The following is a 27,865-nucleotide window of genomic DNA, read 5'->3' as shown; positions in this document are numbered from 1 at the left end:
CTCGCTTATGTGCTACCTGGAATTCACATGACTTAATTTGCTAATTCTTTCTAATTACATTTTGCTTGGGGGGGCGGGGGGGGATCGGAGGGGTTGAAAAAGCCACAAGATCATGCCAGGTTAAAGTGATTGAAAGCAGGCGCCTGTGTTACGGGGCGGCCGTGCTGCTTAAAAAAACACAAGGATTTGCAATGCAATAGGTCTCGCATTTACGTGAGTTTAAGCTATAGGCATTGTAAATGAAAATGCCTTTTATTTATGTTTTAAAAACAAAATTAAAGGCATTGTTATTTGCAATGTCAATAGCTCAAACTCCCGTAAATGTGAGACCTGTTGCATCGCAAATGCTTGTTATGTACTGTATATTTATTGCTTCTGCACTTTTATGGTGATTTGCCAGAAATAAAGTATTTTGATGATGATGATGATGATACCTTACTTTGATTAGAGCTTGCAGTCTTACACTGATCTCTGGAGTGGGTGCTTAAAACCTCTGAGCTGTTTGAATCTCAAATAAAGAGGCGATCAATTGTTTATTAGACAGTTTCTTGCTTAAAAGTATTTTATAATGTACATTTGATTAAGCATTGAAGCAACTAGGATTCCAGTAGCTCTGGTGTTCTTGGTGATATTAAGGACCAACAGAAACAGATTTTAACAAATCCTCAAGGATATGCATAGCAGCGCACAATAACACAATTGTAGTTTGTTCACTAGAAAAATTAATGTTTCGTTTGCATAGTGGTACCTTATGGGAGATACATTTATTCAATACAAGTTGACCTTAAAACTACAAATAGCTCAAACGTAGAAATCCTACGCCTACTAATATTCCTTGGTGTTGTAGCTGGATTTAAATTGTTTTAAAAATGACAACGCAAACAAAAATAATGTATTGAGCGTTTAGTAATTGGCAAAATCGCCTTAGAAATTGCAGCAAACTCTTACAGCATTGTTTATATATGTCGCTTTTGATCCTCTAACCCAGAGAATAAAGGCAAAAAATAGTGCACACTTTTCCAGCCTGGTCTTAATCTGTGCAACACATACCAGCACTTTCCGCTTCTAGTCCCTGCTTGTTTGGACTAAACTTCACACAGTCCTGATCAATCCACCCAGTTTATAGCCAGATCCTCACTTGTATACTCCCACACCCCGCCATTGGTAACTTTCTGGAGCACATTGCTTTTGTTTCCTGGTCAGTAGCATTAAGTAGCGCAAACGCATGTTTCATGCCAAGGAGAGGCCCAATTTTCTTTTCAGTATCTTATTTTGCTTTAAGTAACTGGGTTGCAGCTCCAGTGTTTTGTTTGCATTTTTCATTGCCTTTGACTGTATGGCCATAAAAACTGATCAGCTATGTTGTATCATGGAAACACTTGGGTAAATTCGCAGTTTTTCAATATTGGTCTGTGGTTCTCTGCTCCGCTTCCAAAGTTTCCGTCCCAGAAAATCTTCTATAAAGTGCTTTTACCTCTTAACTGACCAGCAGTCTCGTCAAGCATATGCTTGTATCTCATGTAGAAGTTTCAATTTTTTAGAGCTTCCTGATAAATGCATTTCTCTTGCCATACTTATGAGCTACATGTTTGCCATATGGTAGGCTGGTCTGCTTATTTAGGCAACATTTACCTTTTTTTCCCCAAAGATTTTAAATTTGTTTGCTTTATGTAACATAAGAAGTAAAACGCAGTGGTGCATGCATCTCACTGAAGACATAGCCAAAGTCTCTGAGGTCATGGGCCTTACTCCACTGACTGCCTTCTACAAAGATTGTACTCTAGCAGTTGGAAGCTTTTTTGTAATTTGTGTACCTTGCAAGAAACAAATCATCTTAAATCTGGCATGCCTGATGTATCGCAGTTTGTTCTATCGCTTGCCGCGGACAGCCTCACTATAACCATTGCCTGTCCCTGTCCAGCCTGGTCTGACTTCACTACTATATGGTGTCACTGTTTCTCGGCAGATTAATCCAGCTTTCTAAAGTCTCCTTTCACCACTGAGTTTAGTAAAACAAGTTGGGGTGTCTCCTATGGTTCCTCACTCTCTTCCAGCATTTGTAGGGCCACCAAGTCTTACTTCAGTCATATTTTGGCCTGTTTGGTTAGGCAATGTTGGAAGACCATCATTCAGAGAACCAGGTCGGTTACGTGTTCTCTTTGCTGTCAGCCATATTACACGCTTAAAAAGATAATAGCTGTCTTTTACTGCCAGCTTCTTTAGTAGGCTATAGAATATTTCCCTTTACCCCTTTTGATCTCTTATGTGGGACTTGAACTTAATGCTGTCGTCCCTTATTCGGGGTAGGGGAAATTTGTGAGTTTCAGGAACTGCTGTCTGTATCCTGTTGCTGATGGAGGAGGTGGCGTCACTAGCTCACATGACATTTTTATTTATCTAAGTGCTGTAGCAAATTAAAATGCCTTAAAAGATGTTCTTAGCTTTTTCTCTATTGCCTCACCCTTCCAAGCTAGAGGAGGGATTGCACAGATTAGACTTGCGGTCTGCTCTAAGGTGGAGATATTTAACTACAGTACCTACTAATGTTTTGTTGGCTTGTCCAGTGTGGAGGAAGGAAAGAGTGTCCAAAAGTAAACCATTTTCAGATGGACAGTACTGTGCATTGTACTAGGTTATGAGTTGTCAGCAGTAGTCAAGACTCCTTCGGAGAGAGAAAGTGGGAGCACCACTGAGAGAGGTGCCAGTGTTGGGAGATCTCTCAAGCTGTTACAAGTATTTTTTGTCTTTTGTTTTGGTTAGTCTGAAGGCACAATTTGGTAGAGCAATTTCTTAACAATTGGGTAGACACATTTGTGGTCCAGAGAGGCTCCTGCATGGTGGTTGCTTTGGTAATCTGTGGGAAGTCATCCACTAGATGAAAACATTACTCATCTTTGTTAATTTCATTTCTCAAAAGGATTCTTTATTTGTCACAGTCTCCTCACCTTCCTCCTACTCTTATTATGTGGTTGAACTTCTTTGGTAATATGTTTTATCTTGAGCATCTTTCTGTTTTGGCCTCACCTGTCTTGAATAGAGGATAATGTGATCACCATGGACAGTGCATTTACTGAGCTACTAAGTCACTGTTTGGTAGCATCACCAACATTGCAGTAAAAGCCTCTTGGGAGCTTTCAGGTGTCAGTGAGGGGTACTGCTGAAAAATTCCAATAGCCAGTCTTGTGTCTTGGGAGCTTCCTAAGACTAGGAACAATTTTAATATCACTTATTCAAAAAGAACATTATATAAGGTAAGTAACTCATCTGGAAAATTACAAAATGCTAATTCTGCTGTTTTTGCAAAGTCGTCACTTGTGCTGTATGTAGAATAATTAGCTGAAGACATGCTTGTTTTAAATCCCATTAGACTGCTAATGGTGTAACCTCACGTGAGGAAGAAGAAATCAATGAACTTCAGGAAGATGACCGAGACATGTTTTGTGATCAGTTGGCCAGTGTAGGCATGTTGGGGAGAATTGCTTCAGATCACTGCATACCTCTTCTTATCAGGTAACTAAACCAGATCTCTACTCTGCTTTTATAATTTGTTTTAATTCTCCATGCTCCTATATATAGATATAGGTGTTGAAACCTGAAGCCTGTGAATTTTTGTTCTGTTCCATGTGTAGCATCAGCTGGCTAAGTGCACAAAACCCTCTCTAACCCACTATAATGGAAAATAATTGTCTTATCCCTCCAAGGCAGCGTCATTGAGTAGGCGTAGATAACATTCTCAAAGTTTGTGCAGATTTCAAAACTAGCACCCAACATTCTGGGGCGGTTTTTATGGAAGATGTTAAGGTAATGGGAATTGTAAATCTCCCCTATAGATGTAGGCAAGATTGTAGTAAGTTCTTGATAATTACAATTGCAGATCTAATAGGATTTCAAAATGCAGGATAGATGTTCACCGCTCTTCCTTTGAAAGCTCTTGTCAGAGGTGTCATGACAGTTACATTTTCTGCAGCCACCATACATTTGAAACAGGAATTTCCTAAAATTTTGATTAAAGAAAAGACTCTATAATATATGTATTTGTTTGATGTAAGCTTGTTTCAGTAGTTTTATGTATTTTGTTTTACCTTGCCTTCTAATAGTGAATCAGTGGAGGCCACAGGAATCAAAAGGTTAAAAACTGCCGGTAAAGCTCTTGTAACAACTGAGAGGTGGCAGCCTTATGCAGTACCTCTACTCAGTATTCTTAGCAGGATAGTAGTTATCGGCTAATTTGAAGGTGCTATATGTTGTTGATTGTGAAAGAGTGGATGTCGGTCAGCCTTACACAGATTAAGAACTGTGACTAAGAACACCAGATGAAAGACAGGCAATGAGGACAAAGATAAAGGGGTCCTGCCACTGTATGTGTATGTGTTAGTGTGAAGGCAGAGAGTTGGTAAATACATAGTTTGAGGCATGTGTGCTGTGGATACACATGCTTTGCATACACCTGCTATCTAGTGTTGGGTCTGGATGTTTGCAAGTTGTTTTTCTTCGGAGAAGTCTTTCCAGTCACGAGGTAAGGTGACTCCTCCTTTCGGTGATAGTGCGCATGGGCATCGAGTCCATTGTCCGGTTGTTTTTTTCTGTCATCGGGTTTGGACGTGTATTGCTGCGCTCCGGTTTGAAACCGTTCTTCGGGTTCGCCTCGTTGCGCAATTCACTGTACCCTCTATAGTATTGTTTTGTACACATTTCCCTATTCTCTGCACATCGAATCGGTCAACAAATTCTCCATCTTCGATTAAAAAATCTCCTGGCCGGCCGTCGGGCCAGCCTTCTGCCGATGGAACGGACTCCATTCCAATTCTGTCCTGGGTGCCACGCCAAGTACCCTCACACCGACCTACATCAAGTTTGTAACTTGTGCCTCTCTCCGTAGCACAAGGAGGATGACTGCGATGCTTGGAAATCATTTCGGCCCAAGAAGGCTATACGCAATCGTCTGGCTCGACAACAAGAAATGCAACGTCAAAGCATTCAACACACTCCGGATATCTTCGGGGAAGAATCCAAGCAAGAAATCGAAGCGTCCGCTGCAGAAGAAGAAGAGGCATTCTCAGTTTTAAAGTCAGATCGTGAGCTCGATTGACCTGGAGTCTGAATATGTTCCTCCGGTACAAGATGCCATGAGTTCCGAAGACCCATTGCCCCTTAAAACCTCTTCTAAAACGCATAAGGCTTCGGCACCACTTCTGGCTAAGGTCTGCATCGAGACAATGTTTCCGAAACCCTGCCTACCGGCTCAGCACCGAGTCGGACGAAATCATCTTCGGATTCAAAACCATCAGACTCCGAGGACAAATCTAGTTCGGAGCTGAAACCCTCCGCACCGAGACAAAAACATAGTTTGGAACTGAAACCCTCCGCTCCTAAACAAAAACACACTTAGGAGCCGAAATCTTCCAGTCCCAAGGACAAATCTATTTTGACGCCAAAATCTGTGACAGCCTCCCTGTGCCTCCTTAGACGTTCTTAAGGCCAAACGGGAAAAAAATGTATATTCATTCTGATACGGGACATATTTCTGCTAAAACACCAGCAAAACGCAAACTTCCTTCAGAGGACCCTGCCTATAAGATTCCTCTGAAGAAGAACATGGCTACCAGCCCTGCCTATCCTGCCCCACAACCCTCACCAACCTCCACTATCTTCTACCACACTTAATAATTGAGGATCCCTTAAATATAACGCCTCAGGGATCTCCACATATGGATCCAGATGGGGATCATATTGATGAGAACACTCATTTGCCTGTAGACCCATTGAATGATTACACCATTGACCCTCCTTTAAGTAATGACCCAGACCTTTACCCTGCAAAGCCACCACCAGACTATAATATGGCTTATCAACAACTCATTGCTAGAGCAGCAGAATATCATGGGGTGGCCTTACATAAATAGTCCTTAGAAGAAGTATTTTTATTTGAAACACTTGAGTGCACACACACAGGCCAAGTCAAACACTGCCTATGCCTAAAGGCATGATGAGGAATGCAGAGGATATTTTCAAAGACCTTGTATAAGCACGTATTTTAACTCCAAGAGAAGGTTTAAAAGAAAATAAACCCTCACCATCAGATCCTGTGTTTAACCAAGGGCAATTACCTCTTGACTCCCTAGTAGTGTCCAATGCTCGCAAAAGAGCTAATTCACAAACCTCTGATGCACCTCCCCCAGACGAAGAATCTAAGCTTTTAAATGCCTCAGGAAAATGAGCGGCTGTACAAGCCGCTAACCACTGGCGCATTGCGAACACCCAGGGGCTACTAGCGAAGTACGACAGGGCACACTGGGATGAAATGGAGCAGCTGCTCCTATACCTTCCAGAAGAGCACAAGACTAAGGCACAATAATTAGTCAAAGAGGGAAACCTCATCTCTAGTTCCTCTATCAGATGTGCTCTAGATGCAGCTGAAACCGCAGCTAGTCAGATCAATATCAGCATTCTCCTTAGAAGGCATGCATGGCTCAGGATTTCAGGGTTTAAGCCCCAAGTTTCATAGTCCATTTTAAACAACCACCATTGGCAAAGAACACCTGTTTGGTCCTGTAGTCGACCAGTCCTTAGAAAAAATGAAGAGATACCGAGGTGGAAAAGTCCATAGGAGCATTCCAGTCTCCAATAAACAGAGGGTCCTTTCACCGCTCTTTTTATAGAGCAGGGTCCAAAACATCCCCTGACCCAAATGCTTCCTTTTCTAAAAACAACAATCAATCCTTTACCTCTAGAGGTTTCTTGAGAGGAGGATATAGTGGAAACAATTCCAAAGGTAGGGGTAAAGGCCTCGCACTGGGTAACACCCCTTCCCCGAACAAACAGTGACTTGTCCACACTTCCCCGATCACCTAACACCTGTTGGGGGAAGACTTCAACAGTTTCTCCCCATTTGGCAATCCATAACAACCGACAAATGGGTGATTAACATTATCCGACATGGTTACTGCCTGGAGCTTACCACCAATCCTCCAAACATTTCACCTCACAATCATAAACTGTCGTCAGACCATTTACAGTTACTCAAACAAGAGGTGCAATCTCTCTTAGCGAAAGAAGCCATAGAACCAGTTCCATTACAGTACCAAAGTTCAGGGGTTTACTCTATTTTCTAATCCCCCAAAAAAGACTGCTCCTTAAGACCAATTTTGGATCTCAGAGTGTTGAACTACTACATACTGTCAGAACACTTCCATATGGTAACGCTTCAAACGGTTCTTCCACTTCTACAGCAAGGCGATTTCATGTCTACACCAGACCTAAAAGATGCATATTTTCACATCCCCGTTCATCCAGCTCATCCCAAATATCTCAGATTTGTGATAGCAGGCAAACACTACCCGTTCAAAGTACTCTCATTTGTAAGTAATGTCTAGCAGTATTGGCAGCTCATCTCAGAAGACAACAAATTCATGTGTTCCTGTACCTTGACGACTGGCTCGTCAAAGCCAGCACACACTAAAATTCCCTAGAACACACTCAGACCACGCTACACCTACTCCACCAATTGGGTCTCACGGTCAACATGCAAAAGTCTCACCTACAGTCTTCACAGATACAAACTCACCTACAGTCTTCACAGATACAAATTTATCTAGGATTCACTCTCAACGCTCACCCGGCTGGAGCCTTTCCCACGGCAGCCCGGGTTTGCAATATCCAGAATCTATTGCTGCATTTCCAAACCCTGCCAGCCAGGACTTTCATTCGGCTACTTGGAATGATGGCGTCATGCTTTACAATAGTGCCTCATGCAAGACTACACATGCATCCACTACAAGAATGCTTAGCACGTTAGTGGAATCAGTCTCAGGATCAAATAACAGATCTAGTGTTGGCAGACAGCCCCACCCATTACTCTGCAGTGGTGGAACCCACAAAATGTATCAAAAGGGCAGCCTTTCATCGACCCTGTTCCACAGATCGTGCTAACAGCAGACGCATCTTTCACAGGTTGGGGTGCACATCTCCATCATTACACAATTCAGGTTCTCTGGGACAACAAACACAAACGTCTCTGCATCAACTATCTAGAGCTTCTAGCAGTATTTCTAGCGCTGAAAGCTTGTCAATTTCATCTCACAGGCAGAGTTGTCTCGGTCCGCACAGACAACATGACAGCGATGTACTATGTACAAAAACATGGAGGAATATACTCTCTCCAACTGTCGTGCCTGTCTCAGACAATTTGGAAATGGGCAGTCCATCACAAAATTCACCTTCTGGCAGAACACCTTCCAGGAGTGCACAATCAAATTGCCGATCTTCTCAGCAGGCGGAGGCAGCAAATACAAGAGTGTGAACTTCATCCCCAAGTTCTCCTTCCACACTTTCAACAATGGGGATACCCGCAAATACATCTGTTCGCCACAGTAGACAACGCACAATGCCCAAACTTTGCTTCCAGGTTCCCACAACCTCTCTCCAAAGGCAATGCCCTATGGATGAATTGGTCAGGGATCTTTGCCTAAGCTTTTCTGCCTCTCCCACTCCTTGGATTTCTGGTTCGGAAACTCAGGGAAACTTTACTCACACTGATTTTGGTAGCTCCCACCTGGACCCGTAACCATGGTACACCACCCTATTAGAGCGGTCAGTAGTTCCACATCAAAAGCTACATTTCACCTCCAGTCTTCTCACTCAGAACCATGGAGAAATCAAGCATCCAAATCCCAAGGAGCTCAACTTAGCGATTTGACTCCTGAGGTCATAGAGTTTGGATATTTAAATTTGCCACCAGACTGTATGACTATTCTGAGAGAAGCAAGAAAACCTACAACCAGAGCTTACTCTGCAGCAAAGTGGAAATGATTTGTTGTCTACTGTAACAAACAACAAAATTATTCCTCTAGATGCTTCTGTTCAGAACATTATCAGTTACCTTCTGCACTTACAGCAATATGGGCTAGCTTGCACATCTATTTAATTGCACCTGGCAGCAGTAGCTGCATATTTGCAGAACAGACAGCATTTATCTTTGTTCAAAGTCCCTGTGATTAAAGCCTTTATGGAAGGCTTAAAAAGGGTAATGCCACCCAGAATACCTCCAGCACCAGTATGGAATCACAATATTGTACTTACAAGATTCATGGGCCCCTTCCTTTGAACCATTACACAATTGTCCTTTACAGTTACTTTCATCGAAGTTTGGCTTTCTCATTGCAATAACTTCAATAAGTAGAGTTAGTAAGCTTCAGGCATTAACCTTAGAAGAACCCTTCTTTTAGCTTCATAAAGATAGGGTAGTTCTTCGTACCAACCCCAAATTCATCCCTAAAGTAGTTTCTGCTTTTCATCTTAACCAATCAGTTGAGTTACCTGTGAACTTCCCTCAACCTGTTTCGGTAGCAGAACGAGCCCTTCAAACACTTGATGTCGGAAGAGTGTTGTTGTATCACATTGAAAGGGCAAAATATTTTCGTAAAACAAACGGTTTGTTGAATTTTTACCACCTCACAAGGGCAATCCTATCTCTAAATCTGGTATTTCAAGATGGATTGTTAAATGCTTTCAAACTTGCTATATAAAAACGAAAATAACCCCCTAGAGCACATTCCACTCGCAAAATAGGGTAATCTATGGCTTTTTTAGGTAAAATTCCTATAGCTGACAAATGTAGGGCAGCAACATGGTCTATACCACACACATTTGCCAAATATTATTGTGTGGATATATTAACACGCCAGCAAGCCAATGTAGGGCAAGCAGTGCTAAAGACTTTTTTTCAGACAACTGCGACATCTACTGGTAAGCCAACGCTTTGGGATTATATTGCTATATAGTCTATGCAGAGCATGTGTATCTACAGCACACATGCCTCGAACGGATTGTTACTTACCCAGTAAGCATCTGTTGTCGGCATGTAGGGTTGTAGATTCCCATGCGCCCTCCCACGTACCCGGACACCTGTAGTTGTTGCATTTCTCATTATTTACATTACATATGAATGGACATATTTTTACTACACTCACTTACTCCATTCTCACCCTCTTGGGGGGGAAAATAATCCAATAATTGAGTCAATACCCATGCGCACTATCACCGAAAGGAGGAGTCACGTTACCTTGTGACTGGAAAGACTTCTTCTAGGAAAAAAACTTGCACACTTTCGGACCCAACACTAGATGGCAGGAGTATGCAAAGCTTGTTGATCTGCAGCCCTACATGCCAAGAACATATGCCTACTGGGTAAGTAACATAATCATTACAGGACAGCAGCTAGTTGTTGCACTAGTCATCCAAGTGCAGCAAAGCCATGGCCTCTCTGTGCCTCTTGCACCTCACCAAAAGTTACAGCTGTGGTGCCTAGAGAAACATTTTGGGTGCACTCTGGGTCCAGTCTATACATTAGACTGGACCACACTACTTCTCTTAGCAGTAAATAAAAACTGTTAAAATGAGCAATCAGAAAAGAGGTTTGCTCCTTTCAGTAGAAAACGGATGACGTGAGAAATGCAACATCCTCTGGGCTGGTCAAGGTTGGTAACTAACCTAGGTGAAGGAGGGCAGGAGCAGCTTACCTTGCCAAAAGTAGTAGAAAATATGCACAAAATACTACTGATTGCCTTTACCCTCCACTTAAACAGTCCCTATCATCAATTACACAAACATGTGTACCTACATGCTGCCCCTCCCTCTTTGTGGATGTTCGCCTGTATTTGCAACAGTACTTTTCTAATTTGACCTTTTTACTAAAACTCCTGTGCTATTGGAAACTCGTGCACATGTCCAATTTATGTTCACCTTGCCGTATTCTAGCTTGTTTCATTTAACCCAATTAAAACAACCCCCCAGGGACATAGAATGCAAGTTATTGGGTTTTTTCTCAATTGAATGATTTGCGTTGCTCAAAAAAGATTGTTTTCCTGTTTGATAGACTGTCATTAGATTTGCTAAAATAATTTCAATAGTTTTGTCCATACTGATAATGTTCAAGTTGCAGTAGAATAATATGCTGAAAAAAATAGGTTTGTATTATTCGTTTTCACCTTAATATTTCATGTAAAGTTTTTGTTTAGTTTTAACATCTTCCAAAACTTAATTCTTGTATTGCCCATTTCAAATCTGTTTTAAATATTCTTGTTCGTTTTCAAATTTTGCTGTATCTGGTGTTATCTCTTTGGGATAGATGAGGCGATATTGTAGGCCTTTTGGTATGCCGCTCTGTTGAAATGATGAAGACATCAACAAGCTACTCCTATCAATCGCCTTAATCAAAATCTCAGTATGAACTTGCATCCAATTTTAACATCTAACAAGTAAATATCTTCATAACTGAGTAAATTTACTCCATAAATGTGCTTGCATGCTGTATAGCTGAATTGGAGGCCCTTGCTGTGCCATAAAGTTGAAGAAGATTTTAATGAATGCACTGAAAATAATTGCAGTATAACACAATTTGCAACAACTGATTCAGGAGAACTTTGTTGGTACCTTTGGTTTAGTTATTCAAAGTCCTCAAACTTTTTACTTCATGTGTAAGCAATGCACTTCATTTAATATGTTTAGAAAATGTGTATCTTGAACAAAGCAGAGAATATTTTGATCAAAGTTTGTACATAGAAGTGCATAAAGACTGGTATTTGTAGAAAAGAATGTATTTAGTCTATACTCAATTGACATTTTGTATTCAGCAAAGGCTTCTGTACTTCTGGAAAAAGTTTATAATATGGGTATTGTTGTATTCCCTTGCATTTTAAAATTTTTAGTATTAATTATACACCTGATGTCTTCGACCATATGTAACACATGCAATACATATCTCGTATACTCAATTTTCATTCATTTATAAATGGATCTTCTAATCAGTCAAATGTTCTGAAAACGTTTTCATAGAATGTGTTCAGAATTACCAGGGGCCTTTCCTTAGCAGGGATTTTAATCCAGGATTGACTTTAAAGGCTTAAATTATTTCAGTATACTTCAGTACACTTATCCCAAAATATTTTCACTCCAAATTGTCCATGAGCTGAACAGCTATGTGCTTTTTTTTTTTTAGCCGGGTCTGGTGGCTTAGTGGACTAATGCTTCCACTTCAGGGTCAAATCCCGGTAGGTCCACTCAGCCTTTCATCCTTCTGAGGTCGATAAAATGAGTACCATTGAGTTGAGTAACAATAAACATCTGTTTTTCAGCGCCAAGATACCCTTGGGTGGACGAGCGCTTTACAAATACACATGTTATGTTATGATCTTTGGATTTTGAAGTACTCCTGAGCTATGGCCTCTAAAATGTCTTGTATCTATCTAATTAATGGATCTAATTTTTCATGTATATTTTCATACTGTATGGTGGTTGCTTTTTTCTACCGGAAAGGTCCTGCATATTTACGTTTTTTTTTTAAACTGAGCTCCATTTAAAAAAAATATTTTTGCTGTCTTGTGGGGTTGCACCATCGTACATTCATATCATTTTTTTTCTCTTTGCAACTGTTTCCTCCCTTACGTTACTGCTATGGTGTACAATCTAGTTGTCTGGTGTGTTAAATAGCACTTTGAATTAAGGACTAGTGCGAGTTTCCCCAAAAATGGTAATGTGCCAGTCCATCATATTTTCCTCTTTTGGGTAATTGCTGGGTTGGAAAAGTAGGTGTTCTGGTGGAGTGGCTATGCGCCCCTAAAGCCTATACTTAAATGTTTTCCTTTAAAAAGCAGCAGGAAGTGCTAGTATCATGGGGGTATCAGAAGAGGACCTTTTTCTACAACAGGAAACATGTTTTCCCCATACTTAGATCTATATATAATCTCCGTTGTATGCACTTGAGATGATTGGTGGGCAAACACTTCATTTGAATGCACATGATGGACAATCCGCTTTAACTCACTTGGTGGACTGCAAGTACACCTGTAAATCTGTCATTTTGATTCACTTTTATGCATCCTCCTCATCCTTGGAAATTTTAGAAAGAATTTTAAATACAGATGTTATTGCTTCTGTCATTTTATGTCACATTCAGTGTTTCAGTTCTTCAAAATTCTGTCACACTTAGAGTGAGCCAAAGTATTATATTCAGCTAGTACAAGGTTGTTAATGGCGAATAAAGAAATATTCTGACACCTTATTAATTATTTTTTTATTCTGCATGGTGCATGTTAAAGGCTTTGTAAACATCACTGCCAGACTGTGGAATCACCTGCCTTTTAAGCATAAACACCCGACCTGCTTTTTTTTAGGAAAGGTCTAAAAACATGGCTATTTACCTTATAACTCTTATCGTTCTGGATCTCGAGACTTCAGTGAAATCTGTGTTGTCATGTGGTTGGGTGCCAAGCGCCTAGACACCTGAGGTGCAGATTAAATCTAGAGTTTTTTTCTTTTGTTCCATGATTAATGCAGTTGATATTCAGACTGATCAAATACCATAGCCGTTAAATAATTAAATTCTGAACAGGCTGTGCTTTATTTATTTAAAAAGTATTCTTTAGTCTCTGCTCAAAAAGAGAAGTAAAAAGTACTTCACAGTAAGCTGGTGACACTGCTTCTCTGATAACAAATCAGACGCTGCACAGGACTTTCTCCAGTTGGTATGTGACTTCTTAACTAAACTGAGTTCTTCATTTGTGTAGGAAGCTGGCTCTGTATATGGTAAGCCACTAGGTGGTTATACCATGCACGGAGTTCAGGGGTTCTTCAAAAGTATACAGGGATCAATGTAAAACCCAAAGTGCTCTATTAGTGGTAGTGTGAGCGAGCAGCCTAACACAGAGTGTAAGACATTTATTACACAACATTTACCAATAATGGACACACAACTCAAAAAGGAGATCCACACCAATTTTTGAAAAAGAAGCTTTGTGTGTACTTTATGTTAAAACCATGATCTTCGCTATAAGCGAAGTACGGTTTTACATAAAATTAGTTGTAACTTAAAGTTGACACTTTAAACAATTTCTAAACAGTTCAGTGTTATCCTATTGGGGAAACAATATCTCGGTTAAACAGATAAGTATCACTTACAATTCCATTCTTCGGGACCAAAGGTCAGCAAGGGGCAAGAGTCAGATGAGTACTAAAACTGCACCAGCAGCGGCAGAGGGGCGGCCAGGGGTAGAGGTCAAAATCGGAGTTTGGTCCAATGCGTGTCAACGGAGACTGGAGGTGCTCGAAGCCACACTGCTTGCGGGTAAGTAGATCGGTTGCAGGGGCCAAGCTTCAGGGGGGAGGCACAAAGCAGCACCTAACATACACCACCAGCAGCACAAGGGTGGCCGATGTAGGGTGCAAATTCAGCATCGGGCACTCATGCTCTTCAATGAGGATTCTGTTGGCAGGCATTGTACCGTATATTGCAGGAGGGAGACCCATGATAGCAGAGGTAAGTAGAGGTGTAGGGGTACCATTGATTCAGCTCACCAATGTCCAGGGTCTGGGGGTGCTTTTCGACGTCTGAGTCGGTCGTGGTTGAGGGGGAGTCTTTGGATTCACTTGGTTTGTGCCACCCTGGAGATCAGGAAAGGTCTGCTAATGCTGGACTCGAGGTCAGGATCGCTGGGGAGACTTCAATGGACAGATAAGCCACTCAGACTCAGTCTGTGAGCGTCCGGTGCAAAGTGGGCAGGAGACTCGGATCGGCCTGGATCCGGAGTCCTTGGAGTTGGATTCTTCTGGACAGGTTCACTGTCCTCTGGAGATTGGAGTCTTTTTCGAAGGCAAGAGTCCTCCCAGGGTTTTCAGACGTCATTGACTCCAAGACAGGTCGCAGGTTTGTCAAAGCTGGAGACAGGCCGGAAGGGCTGGGGCCAAGACAGTCGTAGTCTTCAGTCTACTCTGCAGGGTTGTTTTCTTTCTTAGGGTGTTGCAGATCTAGTTTCAAGGTCTGGGGGAGCCACCTAAATACGACGTTTAGGGGTGTTTAGGGGTTTCACAGGTAGGGCCAATAGGCACCTTACCTGGGGTGAATACACCCTCTGTTATGCCACCCTCCTGTGGGAGGGGGTATAGACCTAACCCTGATTGGAGGGGTCCCCCATCTTCAAGATGGCGAGAACTGAAGGACTTTAGGAGTCAGAAGTACCAATTGAGGATGTGTTTTAGGGAAGAAGCACTGGCACAGGGGACCTGGTTGGTGGGGACCCTGTGCACTACAATCAAAATGATGCAAAACATGGGGGCTAACCAGGTCAAAAGAGGCACTTTCTCACAATTTGTCTGTTTGCTCTGTGGTGGCAAGGCCTGAAAAGGAAACATAGTTAAAACGCGTGACATGATGTTGGGCTCATGCTAGGGATTGCACAATATAGCTTTGTGTTTTTGACATATCTTTCGCTAAGGGTTCCATAGCTATGTATAGGAAGTTACATTCTCTCATGTCCTAGTCCAAGAACAATGTCTTGGTAGTAACTGTCTTCCAAGTGGGTATCACTTTAGCAGTAGTGGTTCAAGGGCACAAATTCCTAGTAAGTATGCTTTCAGTTTAAATAAAACAGATCAGATTTTGGCCACCTGGGGGGAAAAGTTTGTTGTGATAAAGGTTATGCAAATACTGATTAGCCTGTTGTAGAGTTGTATAGCTGGGAGGACAAAACCTGACCAAACCTAGAAAACTTTACCATACATTGCAATTTTAGGCCAAGTAATGTGTGATATAATTACAAATATATACAACTTTTTTCTTTGTTTATTTTGTAGTTTGCTAGAAGACAGAGTGACGCGACTTCATGGTCAATTACAAAGACATCAGCAGCATCACTTACTCTCGTCTCCAGGATCAGGCTCCTCTGACAGTACAGTGCTTGATGAACTGTATGAGGATATTCACTGGCTTATCTTAGTTACAGGTGTGTGTATAGTTATATTACCAGTCATTTGTGCCTTCACAATAAGGGAGATGCTCTGAAGAATGTGTTTTCCAGATAAATGCTTTAAAAGCCAGATTTTTCTAAAATGTATTTTTATAAGTAGTGACAAATGCTTTTCGCAAAAATTAAAAAATGGCAATCATTAGCTATTATTTCCTTTGAGACTGATAGTCTGTTCCTATGTTTTGTGCAAACAATAAGTATGCTGTGCCTTGTTCCTTGTCAGTGCTGTTTAGAGCAAGTTCTAAGGCTTCTAGTTATGGCCTCTTCTAATTAAATACTGCTGTTCGACAGGGGTTCCACGATACAGAACTGGTAATATTGCCATCTGTTTTTCCATTGGCCAAATTACACCCACTCTTTTATATTATTTGTAGCAGTGCTGATTTTGTCACTATGAATCCATATTGTTAAACTAACTAGGGGCGAGAGGTTCAAATGTCTCCATTCTTGGTATTATTGTATCATGATAATATGGTCGCACTTTCATCTTCAATGTAATTGATCAAGACACCTAATTTAGTTTAGGATGCTTAACACCCACTTTAGGGAACCAGATAATTTAAAGGTGAGACAGGATGTGGCTTCCCTGTTGTTGAGCTCCCAGAAAGTGAAAACAGTGTTGATTCCTAATGAGAAAACAAGTTTCTGTGATGAATTCTCAGTGTAACACTAGTAGCTGTGCACAACCAGCATGTCCTTTCTCATAGAAAAAGTTATGTTAATACCAATGTCCAAAGACGTGCTAAGGGCTAAGTGGTCTCATCTTTAGCACTCGAGGGGTTAAGAAGCAACGAGAAAAAGTTAAATATCCCAAACTAATTAAAAAGAATAACATTTTATTTGAGAGATTTATAAAGTGCATAAAACCAAGAGGCATCGAAGCGCTATCCCCAGATAAGGCACCAGAAAGGGGAACTGCCCTAACCGGAATAAAACAAATAACCTAGTCCCCCTCATCTAAATACTGACTTCCGCCATACAAGACCTGAACCTGTCTGCAACCTCGTCCCAGTAATAAGAGATAGACACAATGATTTGGGTATGACAACACCTGGAATCTGAAGGAATGCACCAGCTTCGCTAGGCGGATGACATATAGGGTAAATATGGAAAGACGAGGGAAGAACCCTGTGGAAAGGTTTGGCCCTAAAATCCCCACAGCTGGCAGTAAGCGTCCTGTTCATTAAGAATAACTCCAGCAGATTTAAGGCAGCATCCCTTAACCCAGCCTGCCGCAGTCTATTCGCCAGCGCCGAAGGTGATATAGTGCCAGACTAGGACAGATCTAGCATAACCAAAATATCGCGTCTTCCTCGTCGACTTACCGGCGAATCAAATCGGCTTCAGCCAGCAGTGCAGATTCAGTGAGTTGATTCCTCCTAAACCCAATTTGGGAAGGAACCAAAAGTTCATGGTCACTGAGAAATTTAGCCAGCTCCTGGTTGATGTGCTTCTCCAGGATTTTAGCTGGTACCGGCAGCAGGGAAATAGGGCAAAGGTTTTTTTAAGTCACCCAAATCCCCATTAGGCTTTTTCCTGAGGGGGATGACAATCTCCTTCTTCCAACACTGGGTGAACACGGCTGACTCTAGGATATGAGCATAAACCTTTTCCAAGGTTCTGCAATCGGCTCAGAGGCTAACTGCAGTACCTTGGGCGGAAATGGGTCATCCGGTGATCCTGACGTGATTTACCCTTGAAGGGTTTTAATTTTAGCTGCCGGTAAGGGAGAGAACCTGGCTAGTCAACTGCTAGTAGGCTGCCCATTGCCTTCCACTTAGGAAGCCGCTGGCCTCCCAGTAGGCTCCTGAAATTCGGCATAGAACTTCATAATCTTTTCTCTAAAGCAGTGGTTCCCAAACTTTTGACTCCTGAGGACCCCCATTGAGTCACCACTGGAAGCCAGGGACCCCCAATCAATTTGTAGTATTTAAATTTCAGACATTTAAACAGTAATTCGAAAAAGATAAACACACGTGTGCACACAAAACAAATCCTCAAATTACTAAGGACTTTAGGGGCATATTTACAAGCACCTATCGCCATTGGAATGTCACTTTTTGCGACGTTCCAGTGGCGATAGGGACTTCGCCTTATTTACAAGGCAGTGTTTAGCCACGGGCAGTGGGTGTTGTGGTGGGCGTTCCACCCCAACACCCATTGATTTTGACGACGCCCCCTATTTACAAGGGCAGCGTAAATAGGAGGCAGCGCCAAAATTAAGACGAGCGAAAACCTGGTCTTAACTTGGCAAAACAAGGAGAAATGGTTTCCCTCTCCTCATTTTTGCTTTTTCTATGTGTGCTGCCTTGTCAAGCACACATGAAAAAACTAAACGCCTTGGATTGTTTATGTGCAGGAAGGTGACCCTTCCTGCACATAAACAATCTTTAAAAAAATTACACTTTGTAATTTCCATTTGTGCTGCATTAAGAAGCACATTTAGAAGGGACAAAAGTGCCTTTCAAGATTTCAAGGGGGACCTTTCTGTACATAAATAATCTTCCCCTGCATGGAGACACCCTTGCACTATGGTGCAAGGGTACCTGCGTTGGCCCTATACTGCTAAGTGTAGTGCCAGGGCAGTGGGAAACGCAGGGCTGCACCATATTCTTGTAAATATGGTTCAGCCCTGCGTTTTTGAAGTGGCAGAGAGTGTCGTTAAGCCAAGGAGGCTAACAACAAGCTGTGCCACTTCTGTTGTAAGTATCCCCCTCAATATTCTATATCGAAAGAATTTGCAAAAAACTAAAAAGTTTGATGGGAAGGTTGGTGCTGCATCTCCGTGACTAACTTTTAAATGGTTGGTTTTATTTCACTCTATGAGGCTCTTGCTCCTGCCAAGACCAGACTAGAAACCCCAAAGCAGCCCTGGCAAATATTTTCAGACCAGTCCCCATACGGTGCACACCAAGTGTGGTGAGGGAGCCTGACCACTACAAAGGGGACTTTAGGACTAAACTAAGACAATTTCAGGTGGGAGACCACCAAAACAATGACGTTTTTTACTTGAAAAATCGGGAGTCCCCCGCCTGAATCTGGTCTGTTGGCAAGTATGCATCTGAGTTGGTAAAGATTCCATCCAGCATATGGCCAGCTGTATGGGTGATAGCAGACACCTGTTGGGAGAAGGGAAAGCTGTTCATAATATCCAAGAAATCCCTGGTATCATAATCTCTTGTCTCTTCTAAATGAAGACTGAAATCCCCTAAAATGGTGAAATGATCACAGTAGCTGAATGGCTCAAACATCTGTTCCCAGTTTAAACTAACTGTTCCTAGGGCCAGAAGGACGATAAACCAGCAACCCTGACTGAGTCTGAATGTGATTGGCTTTAAATTTAAAATACCCCACCTCAACTCCCTCAATGGCAGAAGTGTTGACCGGCTCTAGAGTGCAGTGCAGTTCAGCCAACCTCTAAAGCTGATAGCCAATCCCCCACCTCTCCGTGCACTTATATCTAGCCTTTCTATAGCATAACCCAGAGGAGCAGCCTCCACTAATTCGAGGCTTGAATCCTCATTCGCTCAGGTTTCCTTAATGAACAAAGACTCTAACTGAGCAGTGCTAATCAGCTTGCTAATTTCAGTACTATATTTTATAACCGAGCGGATCTTAATCAAGGCGGACTGTAATATGTCCTTCTCCCCCTTATCCCCTCTGTTCACATTTGCCCTGTTATCAAGACTCTGTTCTAAAGGAACCTCCGGGTTCCTCATAGACCAATTGCTATGCGAGCCACACCACCATCCCACATTGCTGCGGGCCATAATGTCACACCCCTCCCTGCTTACATTCTGCTTAGAGCTCAAAGGGCTAGCCACCGGTAAATCAAGTGTTCCCTACCTGCATCCAAACAGGCAGCATCCCTGGCGCAGTCCAGACGCAGATGGGCTTGCCTTAGGCGCGCCTTCGGTGCACAAGTGGCACGCCTGCTGCAGGTGTCGGTGCATCAGCACGCTTATAGAGAAATGCATATTTAATTGGCCCTAGAGCGCTAACCCACAGATGTGTTGGCACATCCAGAATGGCCAAAACAAAAACGTAAAATGGGCGCTAACAAGCCCTTAAAACCACTGTGACCCTCTCAGAAGACAACTAAACAGTGTTTGGCTGTAAAAGGTATCTCCTTCCTACCACCTTACCGGCACAGCATCCGCGCATCTGCTCGCTTATATACCGAGGGGAATAAAAACAACAATTGATGGACAGAATGCAGAACAATGTCATACATTCACCCCAGTACAGAGATCTGGGCCTAAATCCATTGTCTTTTTGCTCACCATGCCATTCCAGTTTGAACCCAGCCATATACAAATCAGGTCCTCCCTGGCCTGGAAACAAGCATCCTTGGACCGGTTTCGGGGTTTCACCCCATCATCAGCCAGGATAGCATAACTCCAGTGATATGGAAAGCCCGGGACCGTGGGAATGCACATGTAATTAGTGCTAGAACGCTAACCCACGGACGTGATGACACGTCCAACATGGACGAAAAAGACAGAAAAACAGGCTCTAACAGGCACTTAAAACCACTGTGACCCTCCCAGATGCACTCCGTGAGCCAAAAAAGAAGGCCCACACCTCAGCATGAACATTCGCCCCTGAATGTAATGATTAACATGACACCAGTGCAACTAAAATAAACTATAGAAATGGGAAGTAGTAACATTATTAAAAGCCTTTTCCTTATAAAACAGTATGAATTACAAATGAAATGCAATACAGTGGGGTGCAGTTGCCTGCCACCTACACACCCGTTGAGATTGATGGGCGATGTAGGATACAGGCCATTTCACTCCAATGTTGACTTTGGCATCATTTGTAGTCAAACGTTTTATCTGTGGACTATCTCATTTTTTCTTAAGTCAAAAGCCCTCTGCCAGACAAGGTGTAGAGTTGAGGCTGAATATAGTTATACGAAGTTGGATATGTCCTTTTTGCAGTCCTACTCTAACTTTGGTCTTAGCTGCAAAACTTCTGTATGTTAATCGTAACTGTAAAAGTCCCAAAACTTCGGGTATGCTTCAGTGCCTTTTCCTTATCTTTCAGTTTGCTTCTGGATTTTAACATTTTACTCCATGTTGTAAATCAACTGGGGGACAGCTTTAAAGCTGTGGCCATCTAGAACACCCAAAGGTTGCAGACCTCTTTTTCGCTGTCCTACTGGTGCCTCGTATTTGAAAGCAAAGAGCTTGGTGTAAAAGAAAGTGGGAAAGAATTGCCACCATGGTTGTGTTTTCATCGGTTAGACTTGCCGCCTTGTTACAGTTCTCCAGAGGAGTAAATTTCAAAGTTCAGTAACCTTTTTTTTCCCCTCATGCTCCCAAAGTCCCTAAAACTTCAGGGTAGCCTTTTTTGGTCAGCCATCCATGGATTCACGTAGTACTAATGCTTTTCCCCAGTTTTGGTCAGGACCACAGCCAAAAGTTCAGTCACCAGTGGATTTACTGATTTTCTTCCAGGCAGATGTAGCTATTTATATCCTTGGGATCGTCCGCACTTTCCCAGTTACAGTGAGTAAAGTTTCACAAGCAATCCCACAGTTTCCTCATTGTGGGCCAGGATGCTGTTTCCTTGTGGGTCTGCCAGAAGCTAGCTGCCTTAGCCCTCAGAAAAGCTTTTCAGGTAGAAAGATTCGGCACGATGTCTGTACAGTCTATCACCAGGCAGAGAAAAGTCTTCCTGCTAGTGCTCTTATGATCTCTTTCTGCCTCAGGAGATTCTCTAACTGAAAAAAGGACTGAGCAGTAAAATTTAAGGAGTACCTTAGCTGTGAATTGTGATTACTACTTAAAAACACTATATGAACGTTCCCAAACTTAACCCAAAAATTCTTTACCAAGTGGTCTCTTCCTAGCTATCAAACAATATCCCCCTCTAAGATCTTCCCCTCCCAAGATCTCTATTTACCTTCTCAATGCAAGTAGAAGTATTCTTCAGTGATTCCGCTAGTGGCTTCTACAGTGCCTAGTGCTTTCTCCTTGTATATCTTCACCAGAACTATCATGTCTTCCACTCAGCTCACCCATTTTCTCCAACCAGTAGCTCATGAGCTCCCTCTGAGTAGCTCACCTGTGTGCAGCCCAGCTTATTAAATTAGAACGTTTTTGCTTGGTTGAATTATTATACATATAAAAAAATGTAAATTATACGGCATAAATAATATTAGTAGCTGTCAATGTGTGTACTTGAACATAAGTAGCTTACAGTACAGAAAAGGTTGGAGGCCAGGTTAGCCTGGGTACCTTATTGCCTCCAATGTCTTTCCAAACAGCTACACATATGTCTACCACCAGCCTTCCAAGCCAGCCTTAAATCAAGCTCAGGCCTCTAATACCTCCCATTTATTCTTTATCATCCTCTCATATCTAACACATGGTCTCTCAGGATTACCCATGGTGCCCACGATACTGATGTCACCCCCAGATACTCCTCTTAAACCCCAAATGGTTCTAAACATTGTGTGGGATCAAGGATGGAGTGCTTCAGGGGATATTTGTGTCTCACAGGAAATATGGTGAGGAGTTAAGCAGGAGTCTTTCATACTATCAAGTAGAAGTCATTGTATTTAATTTTTGTACTCCCATATGAAAGAGGAGGCTAGCTCATCAAATAAATTGGTAGCTGTCAGACTAACTGACAATGAAAATAGAAAAAGGTGAATCGCATACTTTGAATATCAGTGGTCACATATTGTGGCCTTCATCGTATTCTTCGTGGTTGGCAGGCATCCGTTTCTGTTTTTGCCACCTCCTGGTCAGCATACCTGGATAATCTGTTCTCACATGCTTTTAACAGGAAAGAGCTGAGCCAGCACCCATCCTCCACTCTGAGCTCATTTTCAGTTATAGTCTCAATGACTAACTCAAAGCAAGATTCAAGGGTAAGGTAGATTTTATACCAAGCATTGTAAAATCTGTTCATTTGATTAGCATGTTTTAATGTAAGTTGAAAGCAGTTCAGACTGTTGTCGCTGTATTGAATTGACTTTAGGGTTCCATTGTGGCCAGTAAGTAGCTTTTCATTAATCTTGAACGGCACAAGTTTCACTGTATTTTCTGATTCTGTTTTCATTATTTAAAGGCTACCTCTTAGCTGATGATTCTCAGGGAGAGACTCCACTAATACCTCCAGAAATAATGGAGTATTCAATAAATAACTCGACAGAGGTCGATATCAACACAACGCTTCAGGTCTTAGGATCTCCAGGAGAAAAGGCCTCCTCTATTCCAGGATGCAATAGAACTGATTCTGTAATTAGGTAAGAAAATCATGTACTTTGTTTATGTTTCAGAAAGCTGGACTCTGTTTGAACCCAGCAGATGTTATTCAGCTGGTGCTAATCTTTCAGTCGTTTGCTCCACAGATAAACACACACATGTTCAAATTCCCAGAGTACCAAACAAGACATTCAGTAGGTGAAAGTATATGACTTTTAAAAGAAATGCTGTTTGCAGGTGGGTTACAGACGTTCAACCAAATCAAAGCAACTCAAAAAATCTGAAATTAAGGTAATGGCATAAGTTACCAACCAACAATAGTACACAATACTACAGAATCCCTGACCTAGGGCCCTGATTGTGGTACAGGTTTGAGACGGTGAGAAAGTGCCTCTTTTGACTTGGTTAGCCCCCCACTTTTTGCTTGGATTAACATGGAGTTTCAATTGTAGTGCACAGGGACCCTGCCAACCAGATCCCCTGTGCCAGTACTGCTTCCCTAAAACTGTCCACAATTGGCCCTTCAGGTCCCCTATAAGTCCCTAAGTAAATGTTACCTGGGTACCTAGGGCATTGGGACTGAAGAGGGTCCCATAGGGACCCATCACCTAGGCCGTGCAGACTGCCACTTCAGCATGCATACCATGGTGCAGACAAAAATGACAGTCGACATGGCATACTGCCTGTGTGCCATGGCAACCAGCACTGCCTAAGATATAGATAAGTCACCTCTCTAGCAGGCCTTACAAGCCCTAAGGCAGGATGCACTGTATCTCAGGTGAGGGCATGTCTGCTTGGGCAGTTATGTCCCTACAATATTTAGGTCTATTCCCTAATACTGTAAGTGCCAGGGAAGCCATAGAGAGTACTTGGGCTGGAAACTCGACAACTCGAGTTCCACAGCACAATGATGGCTTCTCTGAACACAGGAGTGTTTGGCATCAAACTACGCCTCTCAGTAAACCCACACTGATGCCAGTTTGGGATTTATTGAAACATATACTCAGAGGGCACCTTAGAGGTGCCTCCTGAAAACCTACCAACCCTGGTGTGGTCACACTGGCTTTAGGCAGCCTGCCATCACCAGACATGTTTCTGGACCACTGGGTCGAGAGCCCCTGCTCTCTGGGACCAGAAGCAAAGCATTTCTTGGGCAGAGGTGTCACGCCTTCTCCCACAGAATATGCACAGTGCTCGAGAGGGGAGCTTCAAAGGCCTGCCACCTTTGTAATGCGACCCCCCAGCCTCTGCTGCTAGCAGCAGGTGGCATCCCCCGGTTGAAACTCCCACTTTGACAGGAGAATCTGCGGGAAAACTTAGTCAGAATAGGAGGTTTGCCATCTTTTACCAACTCCACCCCTGCGGTGGAGTAGGTGAAATATAGCAGATTTTTCAGTGCCCACATCTTGAAGATGGTGGGACTTATCCAGTCAGGGCTAGGGCTATGCCCCTTGCCCAGAAGAGGGTGGCATAATAGTGGGTGTAGACACCACAGGTAAGGAACCCATTGGTCCCTACTTGCAACTCCCCTTAGAACTCCTAAATCTAATATTTAGGTGGCTCCCCCAGACCCTGAAATTAGTTCATGCCGATCTAAGAAGAAAAAGGACGAAGACGACGCCATGCAGAGAAGACAGACGACACCCAGTGACTTGGCCCCAGCCCTACTAGCCTGTCTGCAGCTTCAAAGACCCTGCAAATAAAGCAGCGCCTATCCAGCAGCCAGTGAACCTAAAACAAATGTGGGGATTTATCCTCCATTTGACACCAAATAATCAGGATTCCAACTAGACAGCTTGTTTGTGTCTCTAAATGAGAATAAACCTGCTGGATCCGAGTGATACCTTAAAGCCTATTGACCTTGTACCCCTTCATGAGCAAATTTGATTGTTTTGGTCTGTCTTAGGAATTTTATAACAACTGGTAAGCCTTAGGTGCATGTGGCTGGTCATCACTCAAGTCCCTAAAATGCATATTGTGGTGGTCGCACAGAGGCTGACATTGTCTCTTTCTCTGTAATGGATAACTAAAATGTTTGCTGGTGTCAGTGAATATGGTGTTAGTTAGCATATATATGGTACCATAGAGGGGAGGACCAAGATACCTGAGAATTCTAATGGGAGACCTAAAAGCCTTTTTTTGAATCTTAGAAGTCAAAGGCCTACTTAGGTTTCTATAAAGGCAAGGATTCTAGCAGTGAACAGAAAAAGGCAGTGGGCGAACTGATTTCTTCCTTGGCATGTCATATGTATAATGTCTCAGTGGAGTGAACCCACCTGCAGTTCTTCTGTGCCAGTCATCAAGGATAAACATCTTGGGTGATTATGGACAAAAAACACATAGTGCCTATGACACGCTGGCAGCTGTGCTTTGAAGAAGATGCTTAATGTTTGCAAATTCAGCTCATGATGCTGGTAGGTGCAAATACATATACAAATTGTACTACTGAAAAATACCTGTTGATCGCTGTTGTTTTGTTTGTTTTAGGTGCAATAATGAATCCATCCTTAGAGATGTTTTTTTATTTGTTTTTATTTAATAAATGTCTAGTATCTGCTGTCAATTGTTTTAGCCTGAACGTCAGTACCACTCAGTTGCTGAAACCTTCAGCACCATGTTTAATCCTCTTGTTCCCTCTGTCAAATCAATTCCTCACCCTTTGCGTTTTTAGGTCTCGGCCTGACGTAAGCAGCGCATGCGCTGCTCTCGTCATACGAGGCTTCTTGGAATCAATACGATTCCAGAAGCCTCGTCCCAGCTCCGCCTTCAGTTTTGATTCGTGCGCGTCGTTTGCCGTCACAAATTATGCCAAAGGCAGTGCAATGATTGCACCGAAGGCATGTTACTCGCTGATTGTTGCCACCCTGTCTCCTTTGATCCACACCCAGCGGGATTGGATCTCTTACTGGCGGCGGGAGACAGTGTCTCCTAACTAGCCGCTATTGTTAGCATTCGCCTTTGGCAAAGGCAGCTGCATGTTTATTTTTGCATCGCGCTTTCACTTAAAGTGAAAGCGCAATGCAATTATAAACACGCGGCTGCCTTTGCCAAAGCCGAGAGCGTGTTGTGTATTGACGTACTTCAGACTGCGTTTTCCCGGAGGGGAACGTGACGGCTCTGCACTCCTGCAAGTGCTGGTGAAAACACAAGTGTGTCGTGGCGCTACAGTGTAAGGAGTGAAATGATAGTGCATTTCTCGTCTTCCCCAACACGGGGACGGGGATCCGACACTTGACCAGCCCTCCCTGCCCACAGGAAGCAAGACACCAGAACGAACATGAGTGGACTGTGTTGTTTCTCACAGAAACACAATACGTTCCGTGGAAACCTAGCGGGGGCGGAGCACACGAACACCACAGCAGTCGTACGTAATTGACCCGTTATCATTACATATGTAAAAAGTGACACCGGTCGCAGTAACAGTCTGACCTAGATTCCTTCGTAGAAGTTATGTCCCAGCTCAGGGGCTCTCTTGACATGCATTGTAGTTGGATGAAAGGCTGAGTCGACCAAGCCTGAAGTACAGATTCTTAGATCGATACTTAACCCACTCAGCCATGTACTGACATTTAAATTTTGGGTCCTGTTATTTTGAAAGTCTCAAGAATTGACTGAGAATGATGGACTTGACGTGATTTGCACATGGTCACACCGTATCGTCGTGAAGGAGTTAGGGTATCAGTCGAGGGCGAGTTGGGAGCTCGAGGTAAGCTAGCTCTCCCATGTATTAAGGTTCCTCACTCCAGGGTCCTCCCCCATCCCCCTTCCCCCCACTTCCCTGAACGCGCTCCCCAGAAGAAGAGCAAGCTCCTATATTGTATTGCCAGCGCCACGCCCACTGGGCGCTTTCCACTACTGCTGGAGCGAATAGTCAGTGCTCAAGCCTAGACTGATCGTCTACGGAGCGCTTTTTATTAATCCGTTGCTTTTGTGCGCCTCGATCAATGGGCGTTAATGAGTGACGGCCGGATCAATGCGCACTGCTGGTGTGTGCTCCTCGTAGCCGGGCACTTTTGAAAACTGTGGCAGGTGCGGCGTAACTCCGCTGGTCCCCCCTGGGCACTCAAACACCACAAGGCAGAACCTGCACTGTCTCTCCTGAGTACATGACAGACACCCACTACTGTGCTACCCACTGCACCGACTTCAGAAGTATGAAGGGCGAGGTTAGTCCAGCTGGGATTAGAACCACTGCCTGGAGGCTACAGGGCGATTTCTGCAGTAGGCGCACAACCCATTGACCTATCCAGGCTGAGCATGCTATCAGGATAAAGAGGTGAGAGATATGTCCTGTCCAGTACCACTCAAAAGTGATCACTACTAGCGATTGAATCCAAAGCAGTAATTAATACCAGCACGATCGTATTCTGTTATCAATTGTTAAAGGATGAAATGTTGAGTATATCCGTCCTGTCTAGTGCCAAGTCAGTGACCTAAGGCTACACACAACGGTGTGCAGCAGAGCTTGAACACACGCACCTGTCTTGCCTTCTATTACTTACCAGTTTATTTTAGCCACCCGGGAAGGATAAACGTCTGAGTCTGCTTTTCCGTGGTTCACACCTGTGATCAGGGAGTCTGCCTTGCGTGTCTTCCAGCAAGCAGTTTATTTAAGAGTGCTGTATAGCGCCCACAGCGCACGAGGCACAGCAGGCGGGGGTTTCAGAGATGGGCGAGCCACTGAAAGCAGAAGTCAAGCTCGAACCAGAAGCCTGGCTCTGGCACAGCTCGAGGTCCGGAGCCCAAGACAAGTTGAGCTTTAATGGGAGGCAATGTGACCCCGGACATCAGAGGGTGCCCATGCAACCCCGGGAACCAGGTTCTAATCTCGGCAAATCTCCCGGT

At 43.2% G+C, this 27,865-nt stretch overlaps 1 protein-coding gene across 2 annotated transcripts in view; it reads left to right on the top strand.

The window, feature by feature from the left end:
* XPO4 (exportin 4) overlaps nucleotides 1-27,865 on the top strand; it is a 495,809-nt gene that overhangs the window by 337,129 nt on the left and 130,815 nt on the right. For both annotated transcript variants that reach the window (XM_085621575.1, XM_085621576.1), the window contains 3 exons: nucleotides 3,368-3,510; nucleotides 15,625-15,773; nucleotides 22,884-23,061. In XM_085621575.1, coding sequence (XP_085477701.1) covers nucleotides 3,368-3,510; nucleotides 15,625-15,773; nucleotides 22,884-23,061 — 470 coding nt within the window. The remainder of the gene's footprint in view (nucleotides 1-3,367; nucleotides 3,511-15,624; nucleotides 15,774-22,883; nucleotides 23,062-27,865) is intronic.

This window comes from Triturus cristatus, chromosome 8 (assembly GCF_964204655.1).
Source record: "Triturus cristatus chromosome 8, aTriCri1.1, whole genome shotgun sequence".
Lineage (NCBI taxonomy): Eukaryota > Metazoa > Chordata > Amphibia > Caudata > Salamandridae > Triturus > Triturus cristatus.
The sequence above is the reverse complement of the archived record's forward strand: the minus strand, read 5'-3'. Positions and strand labels throughout refer to the sequence as shown.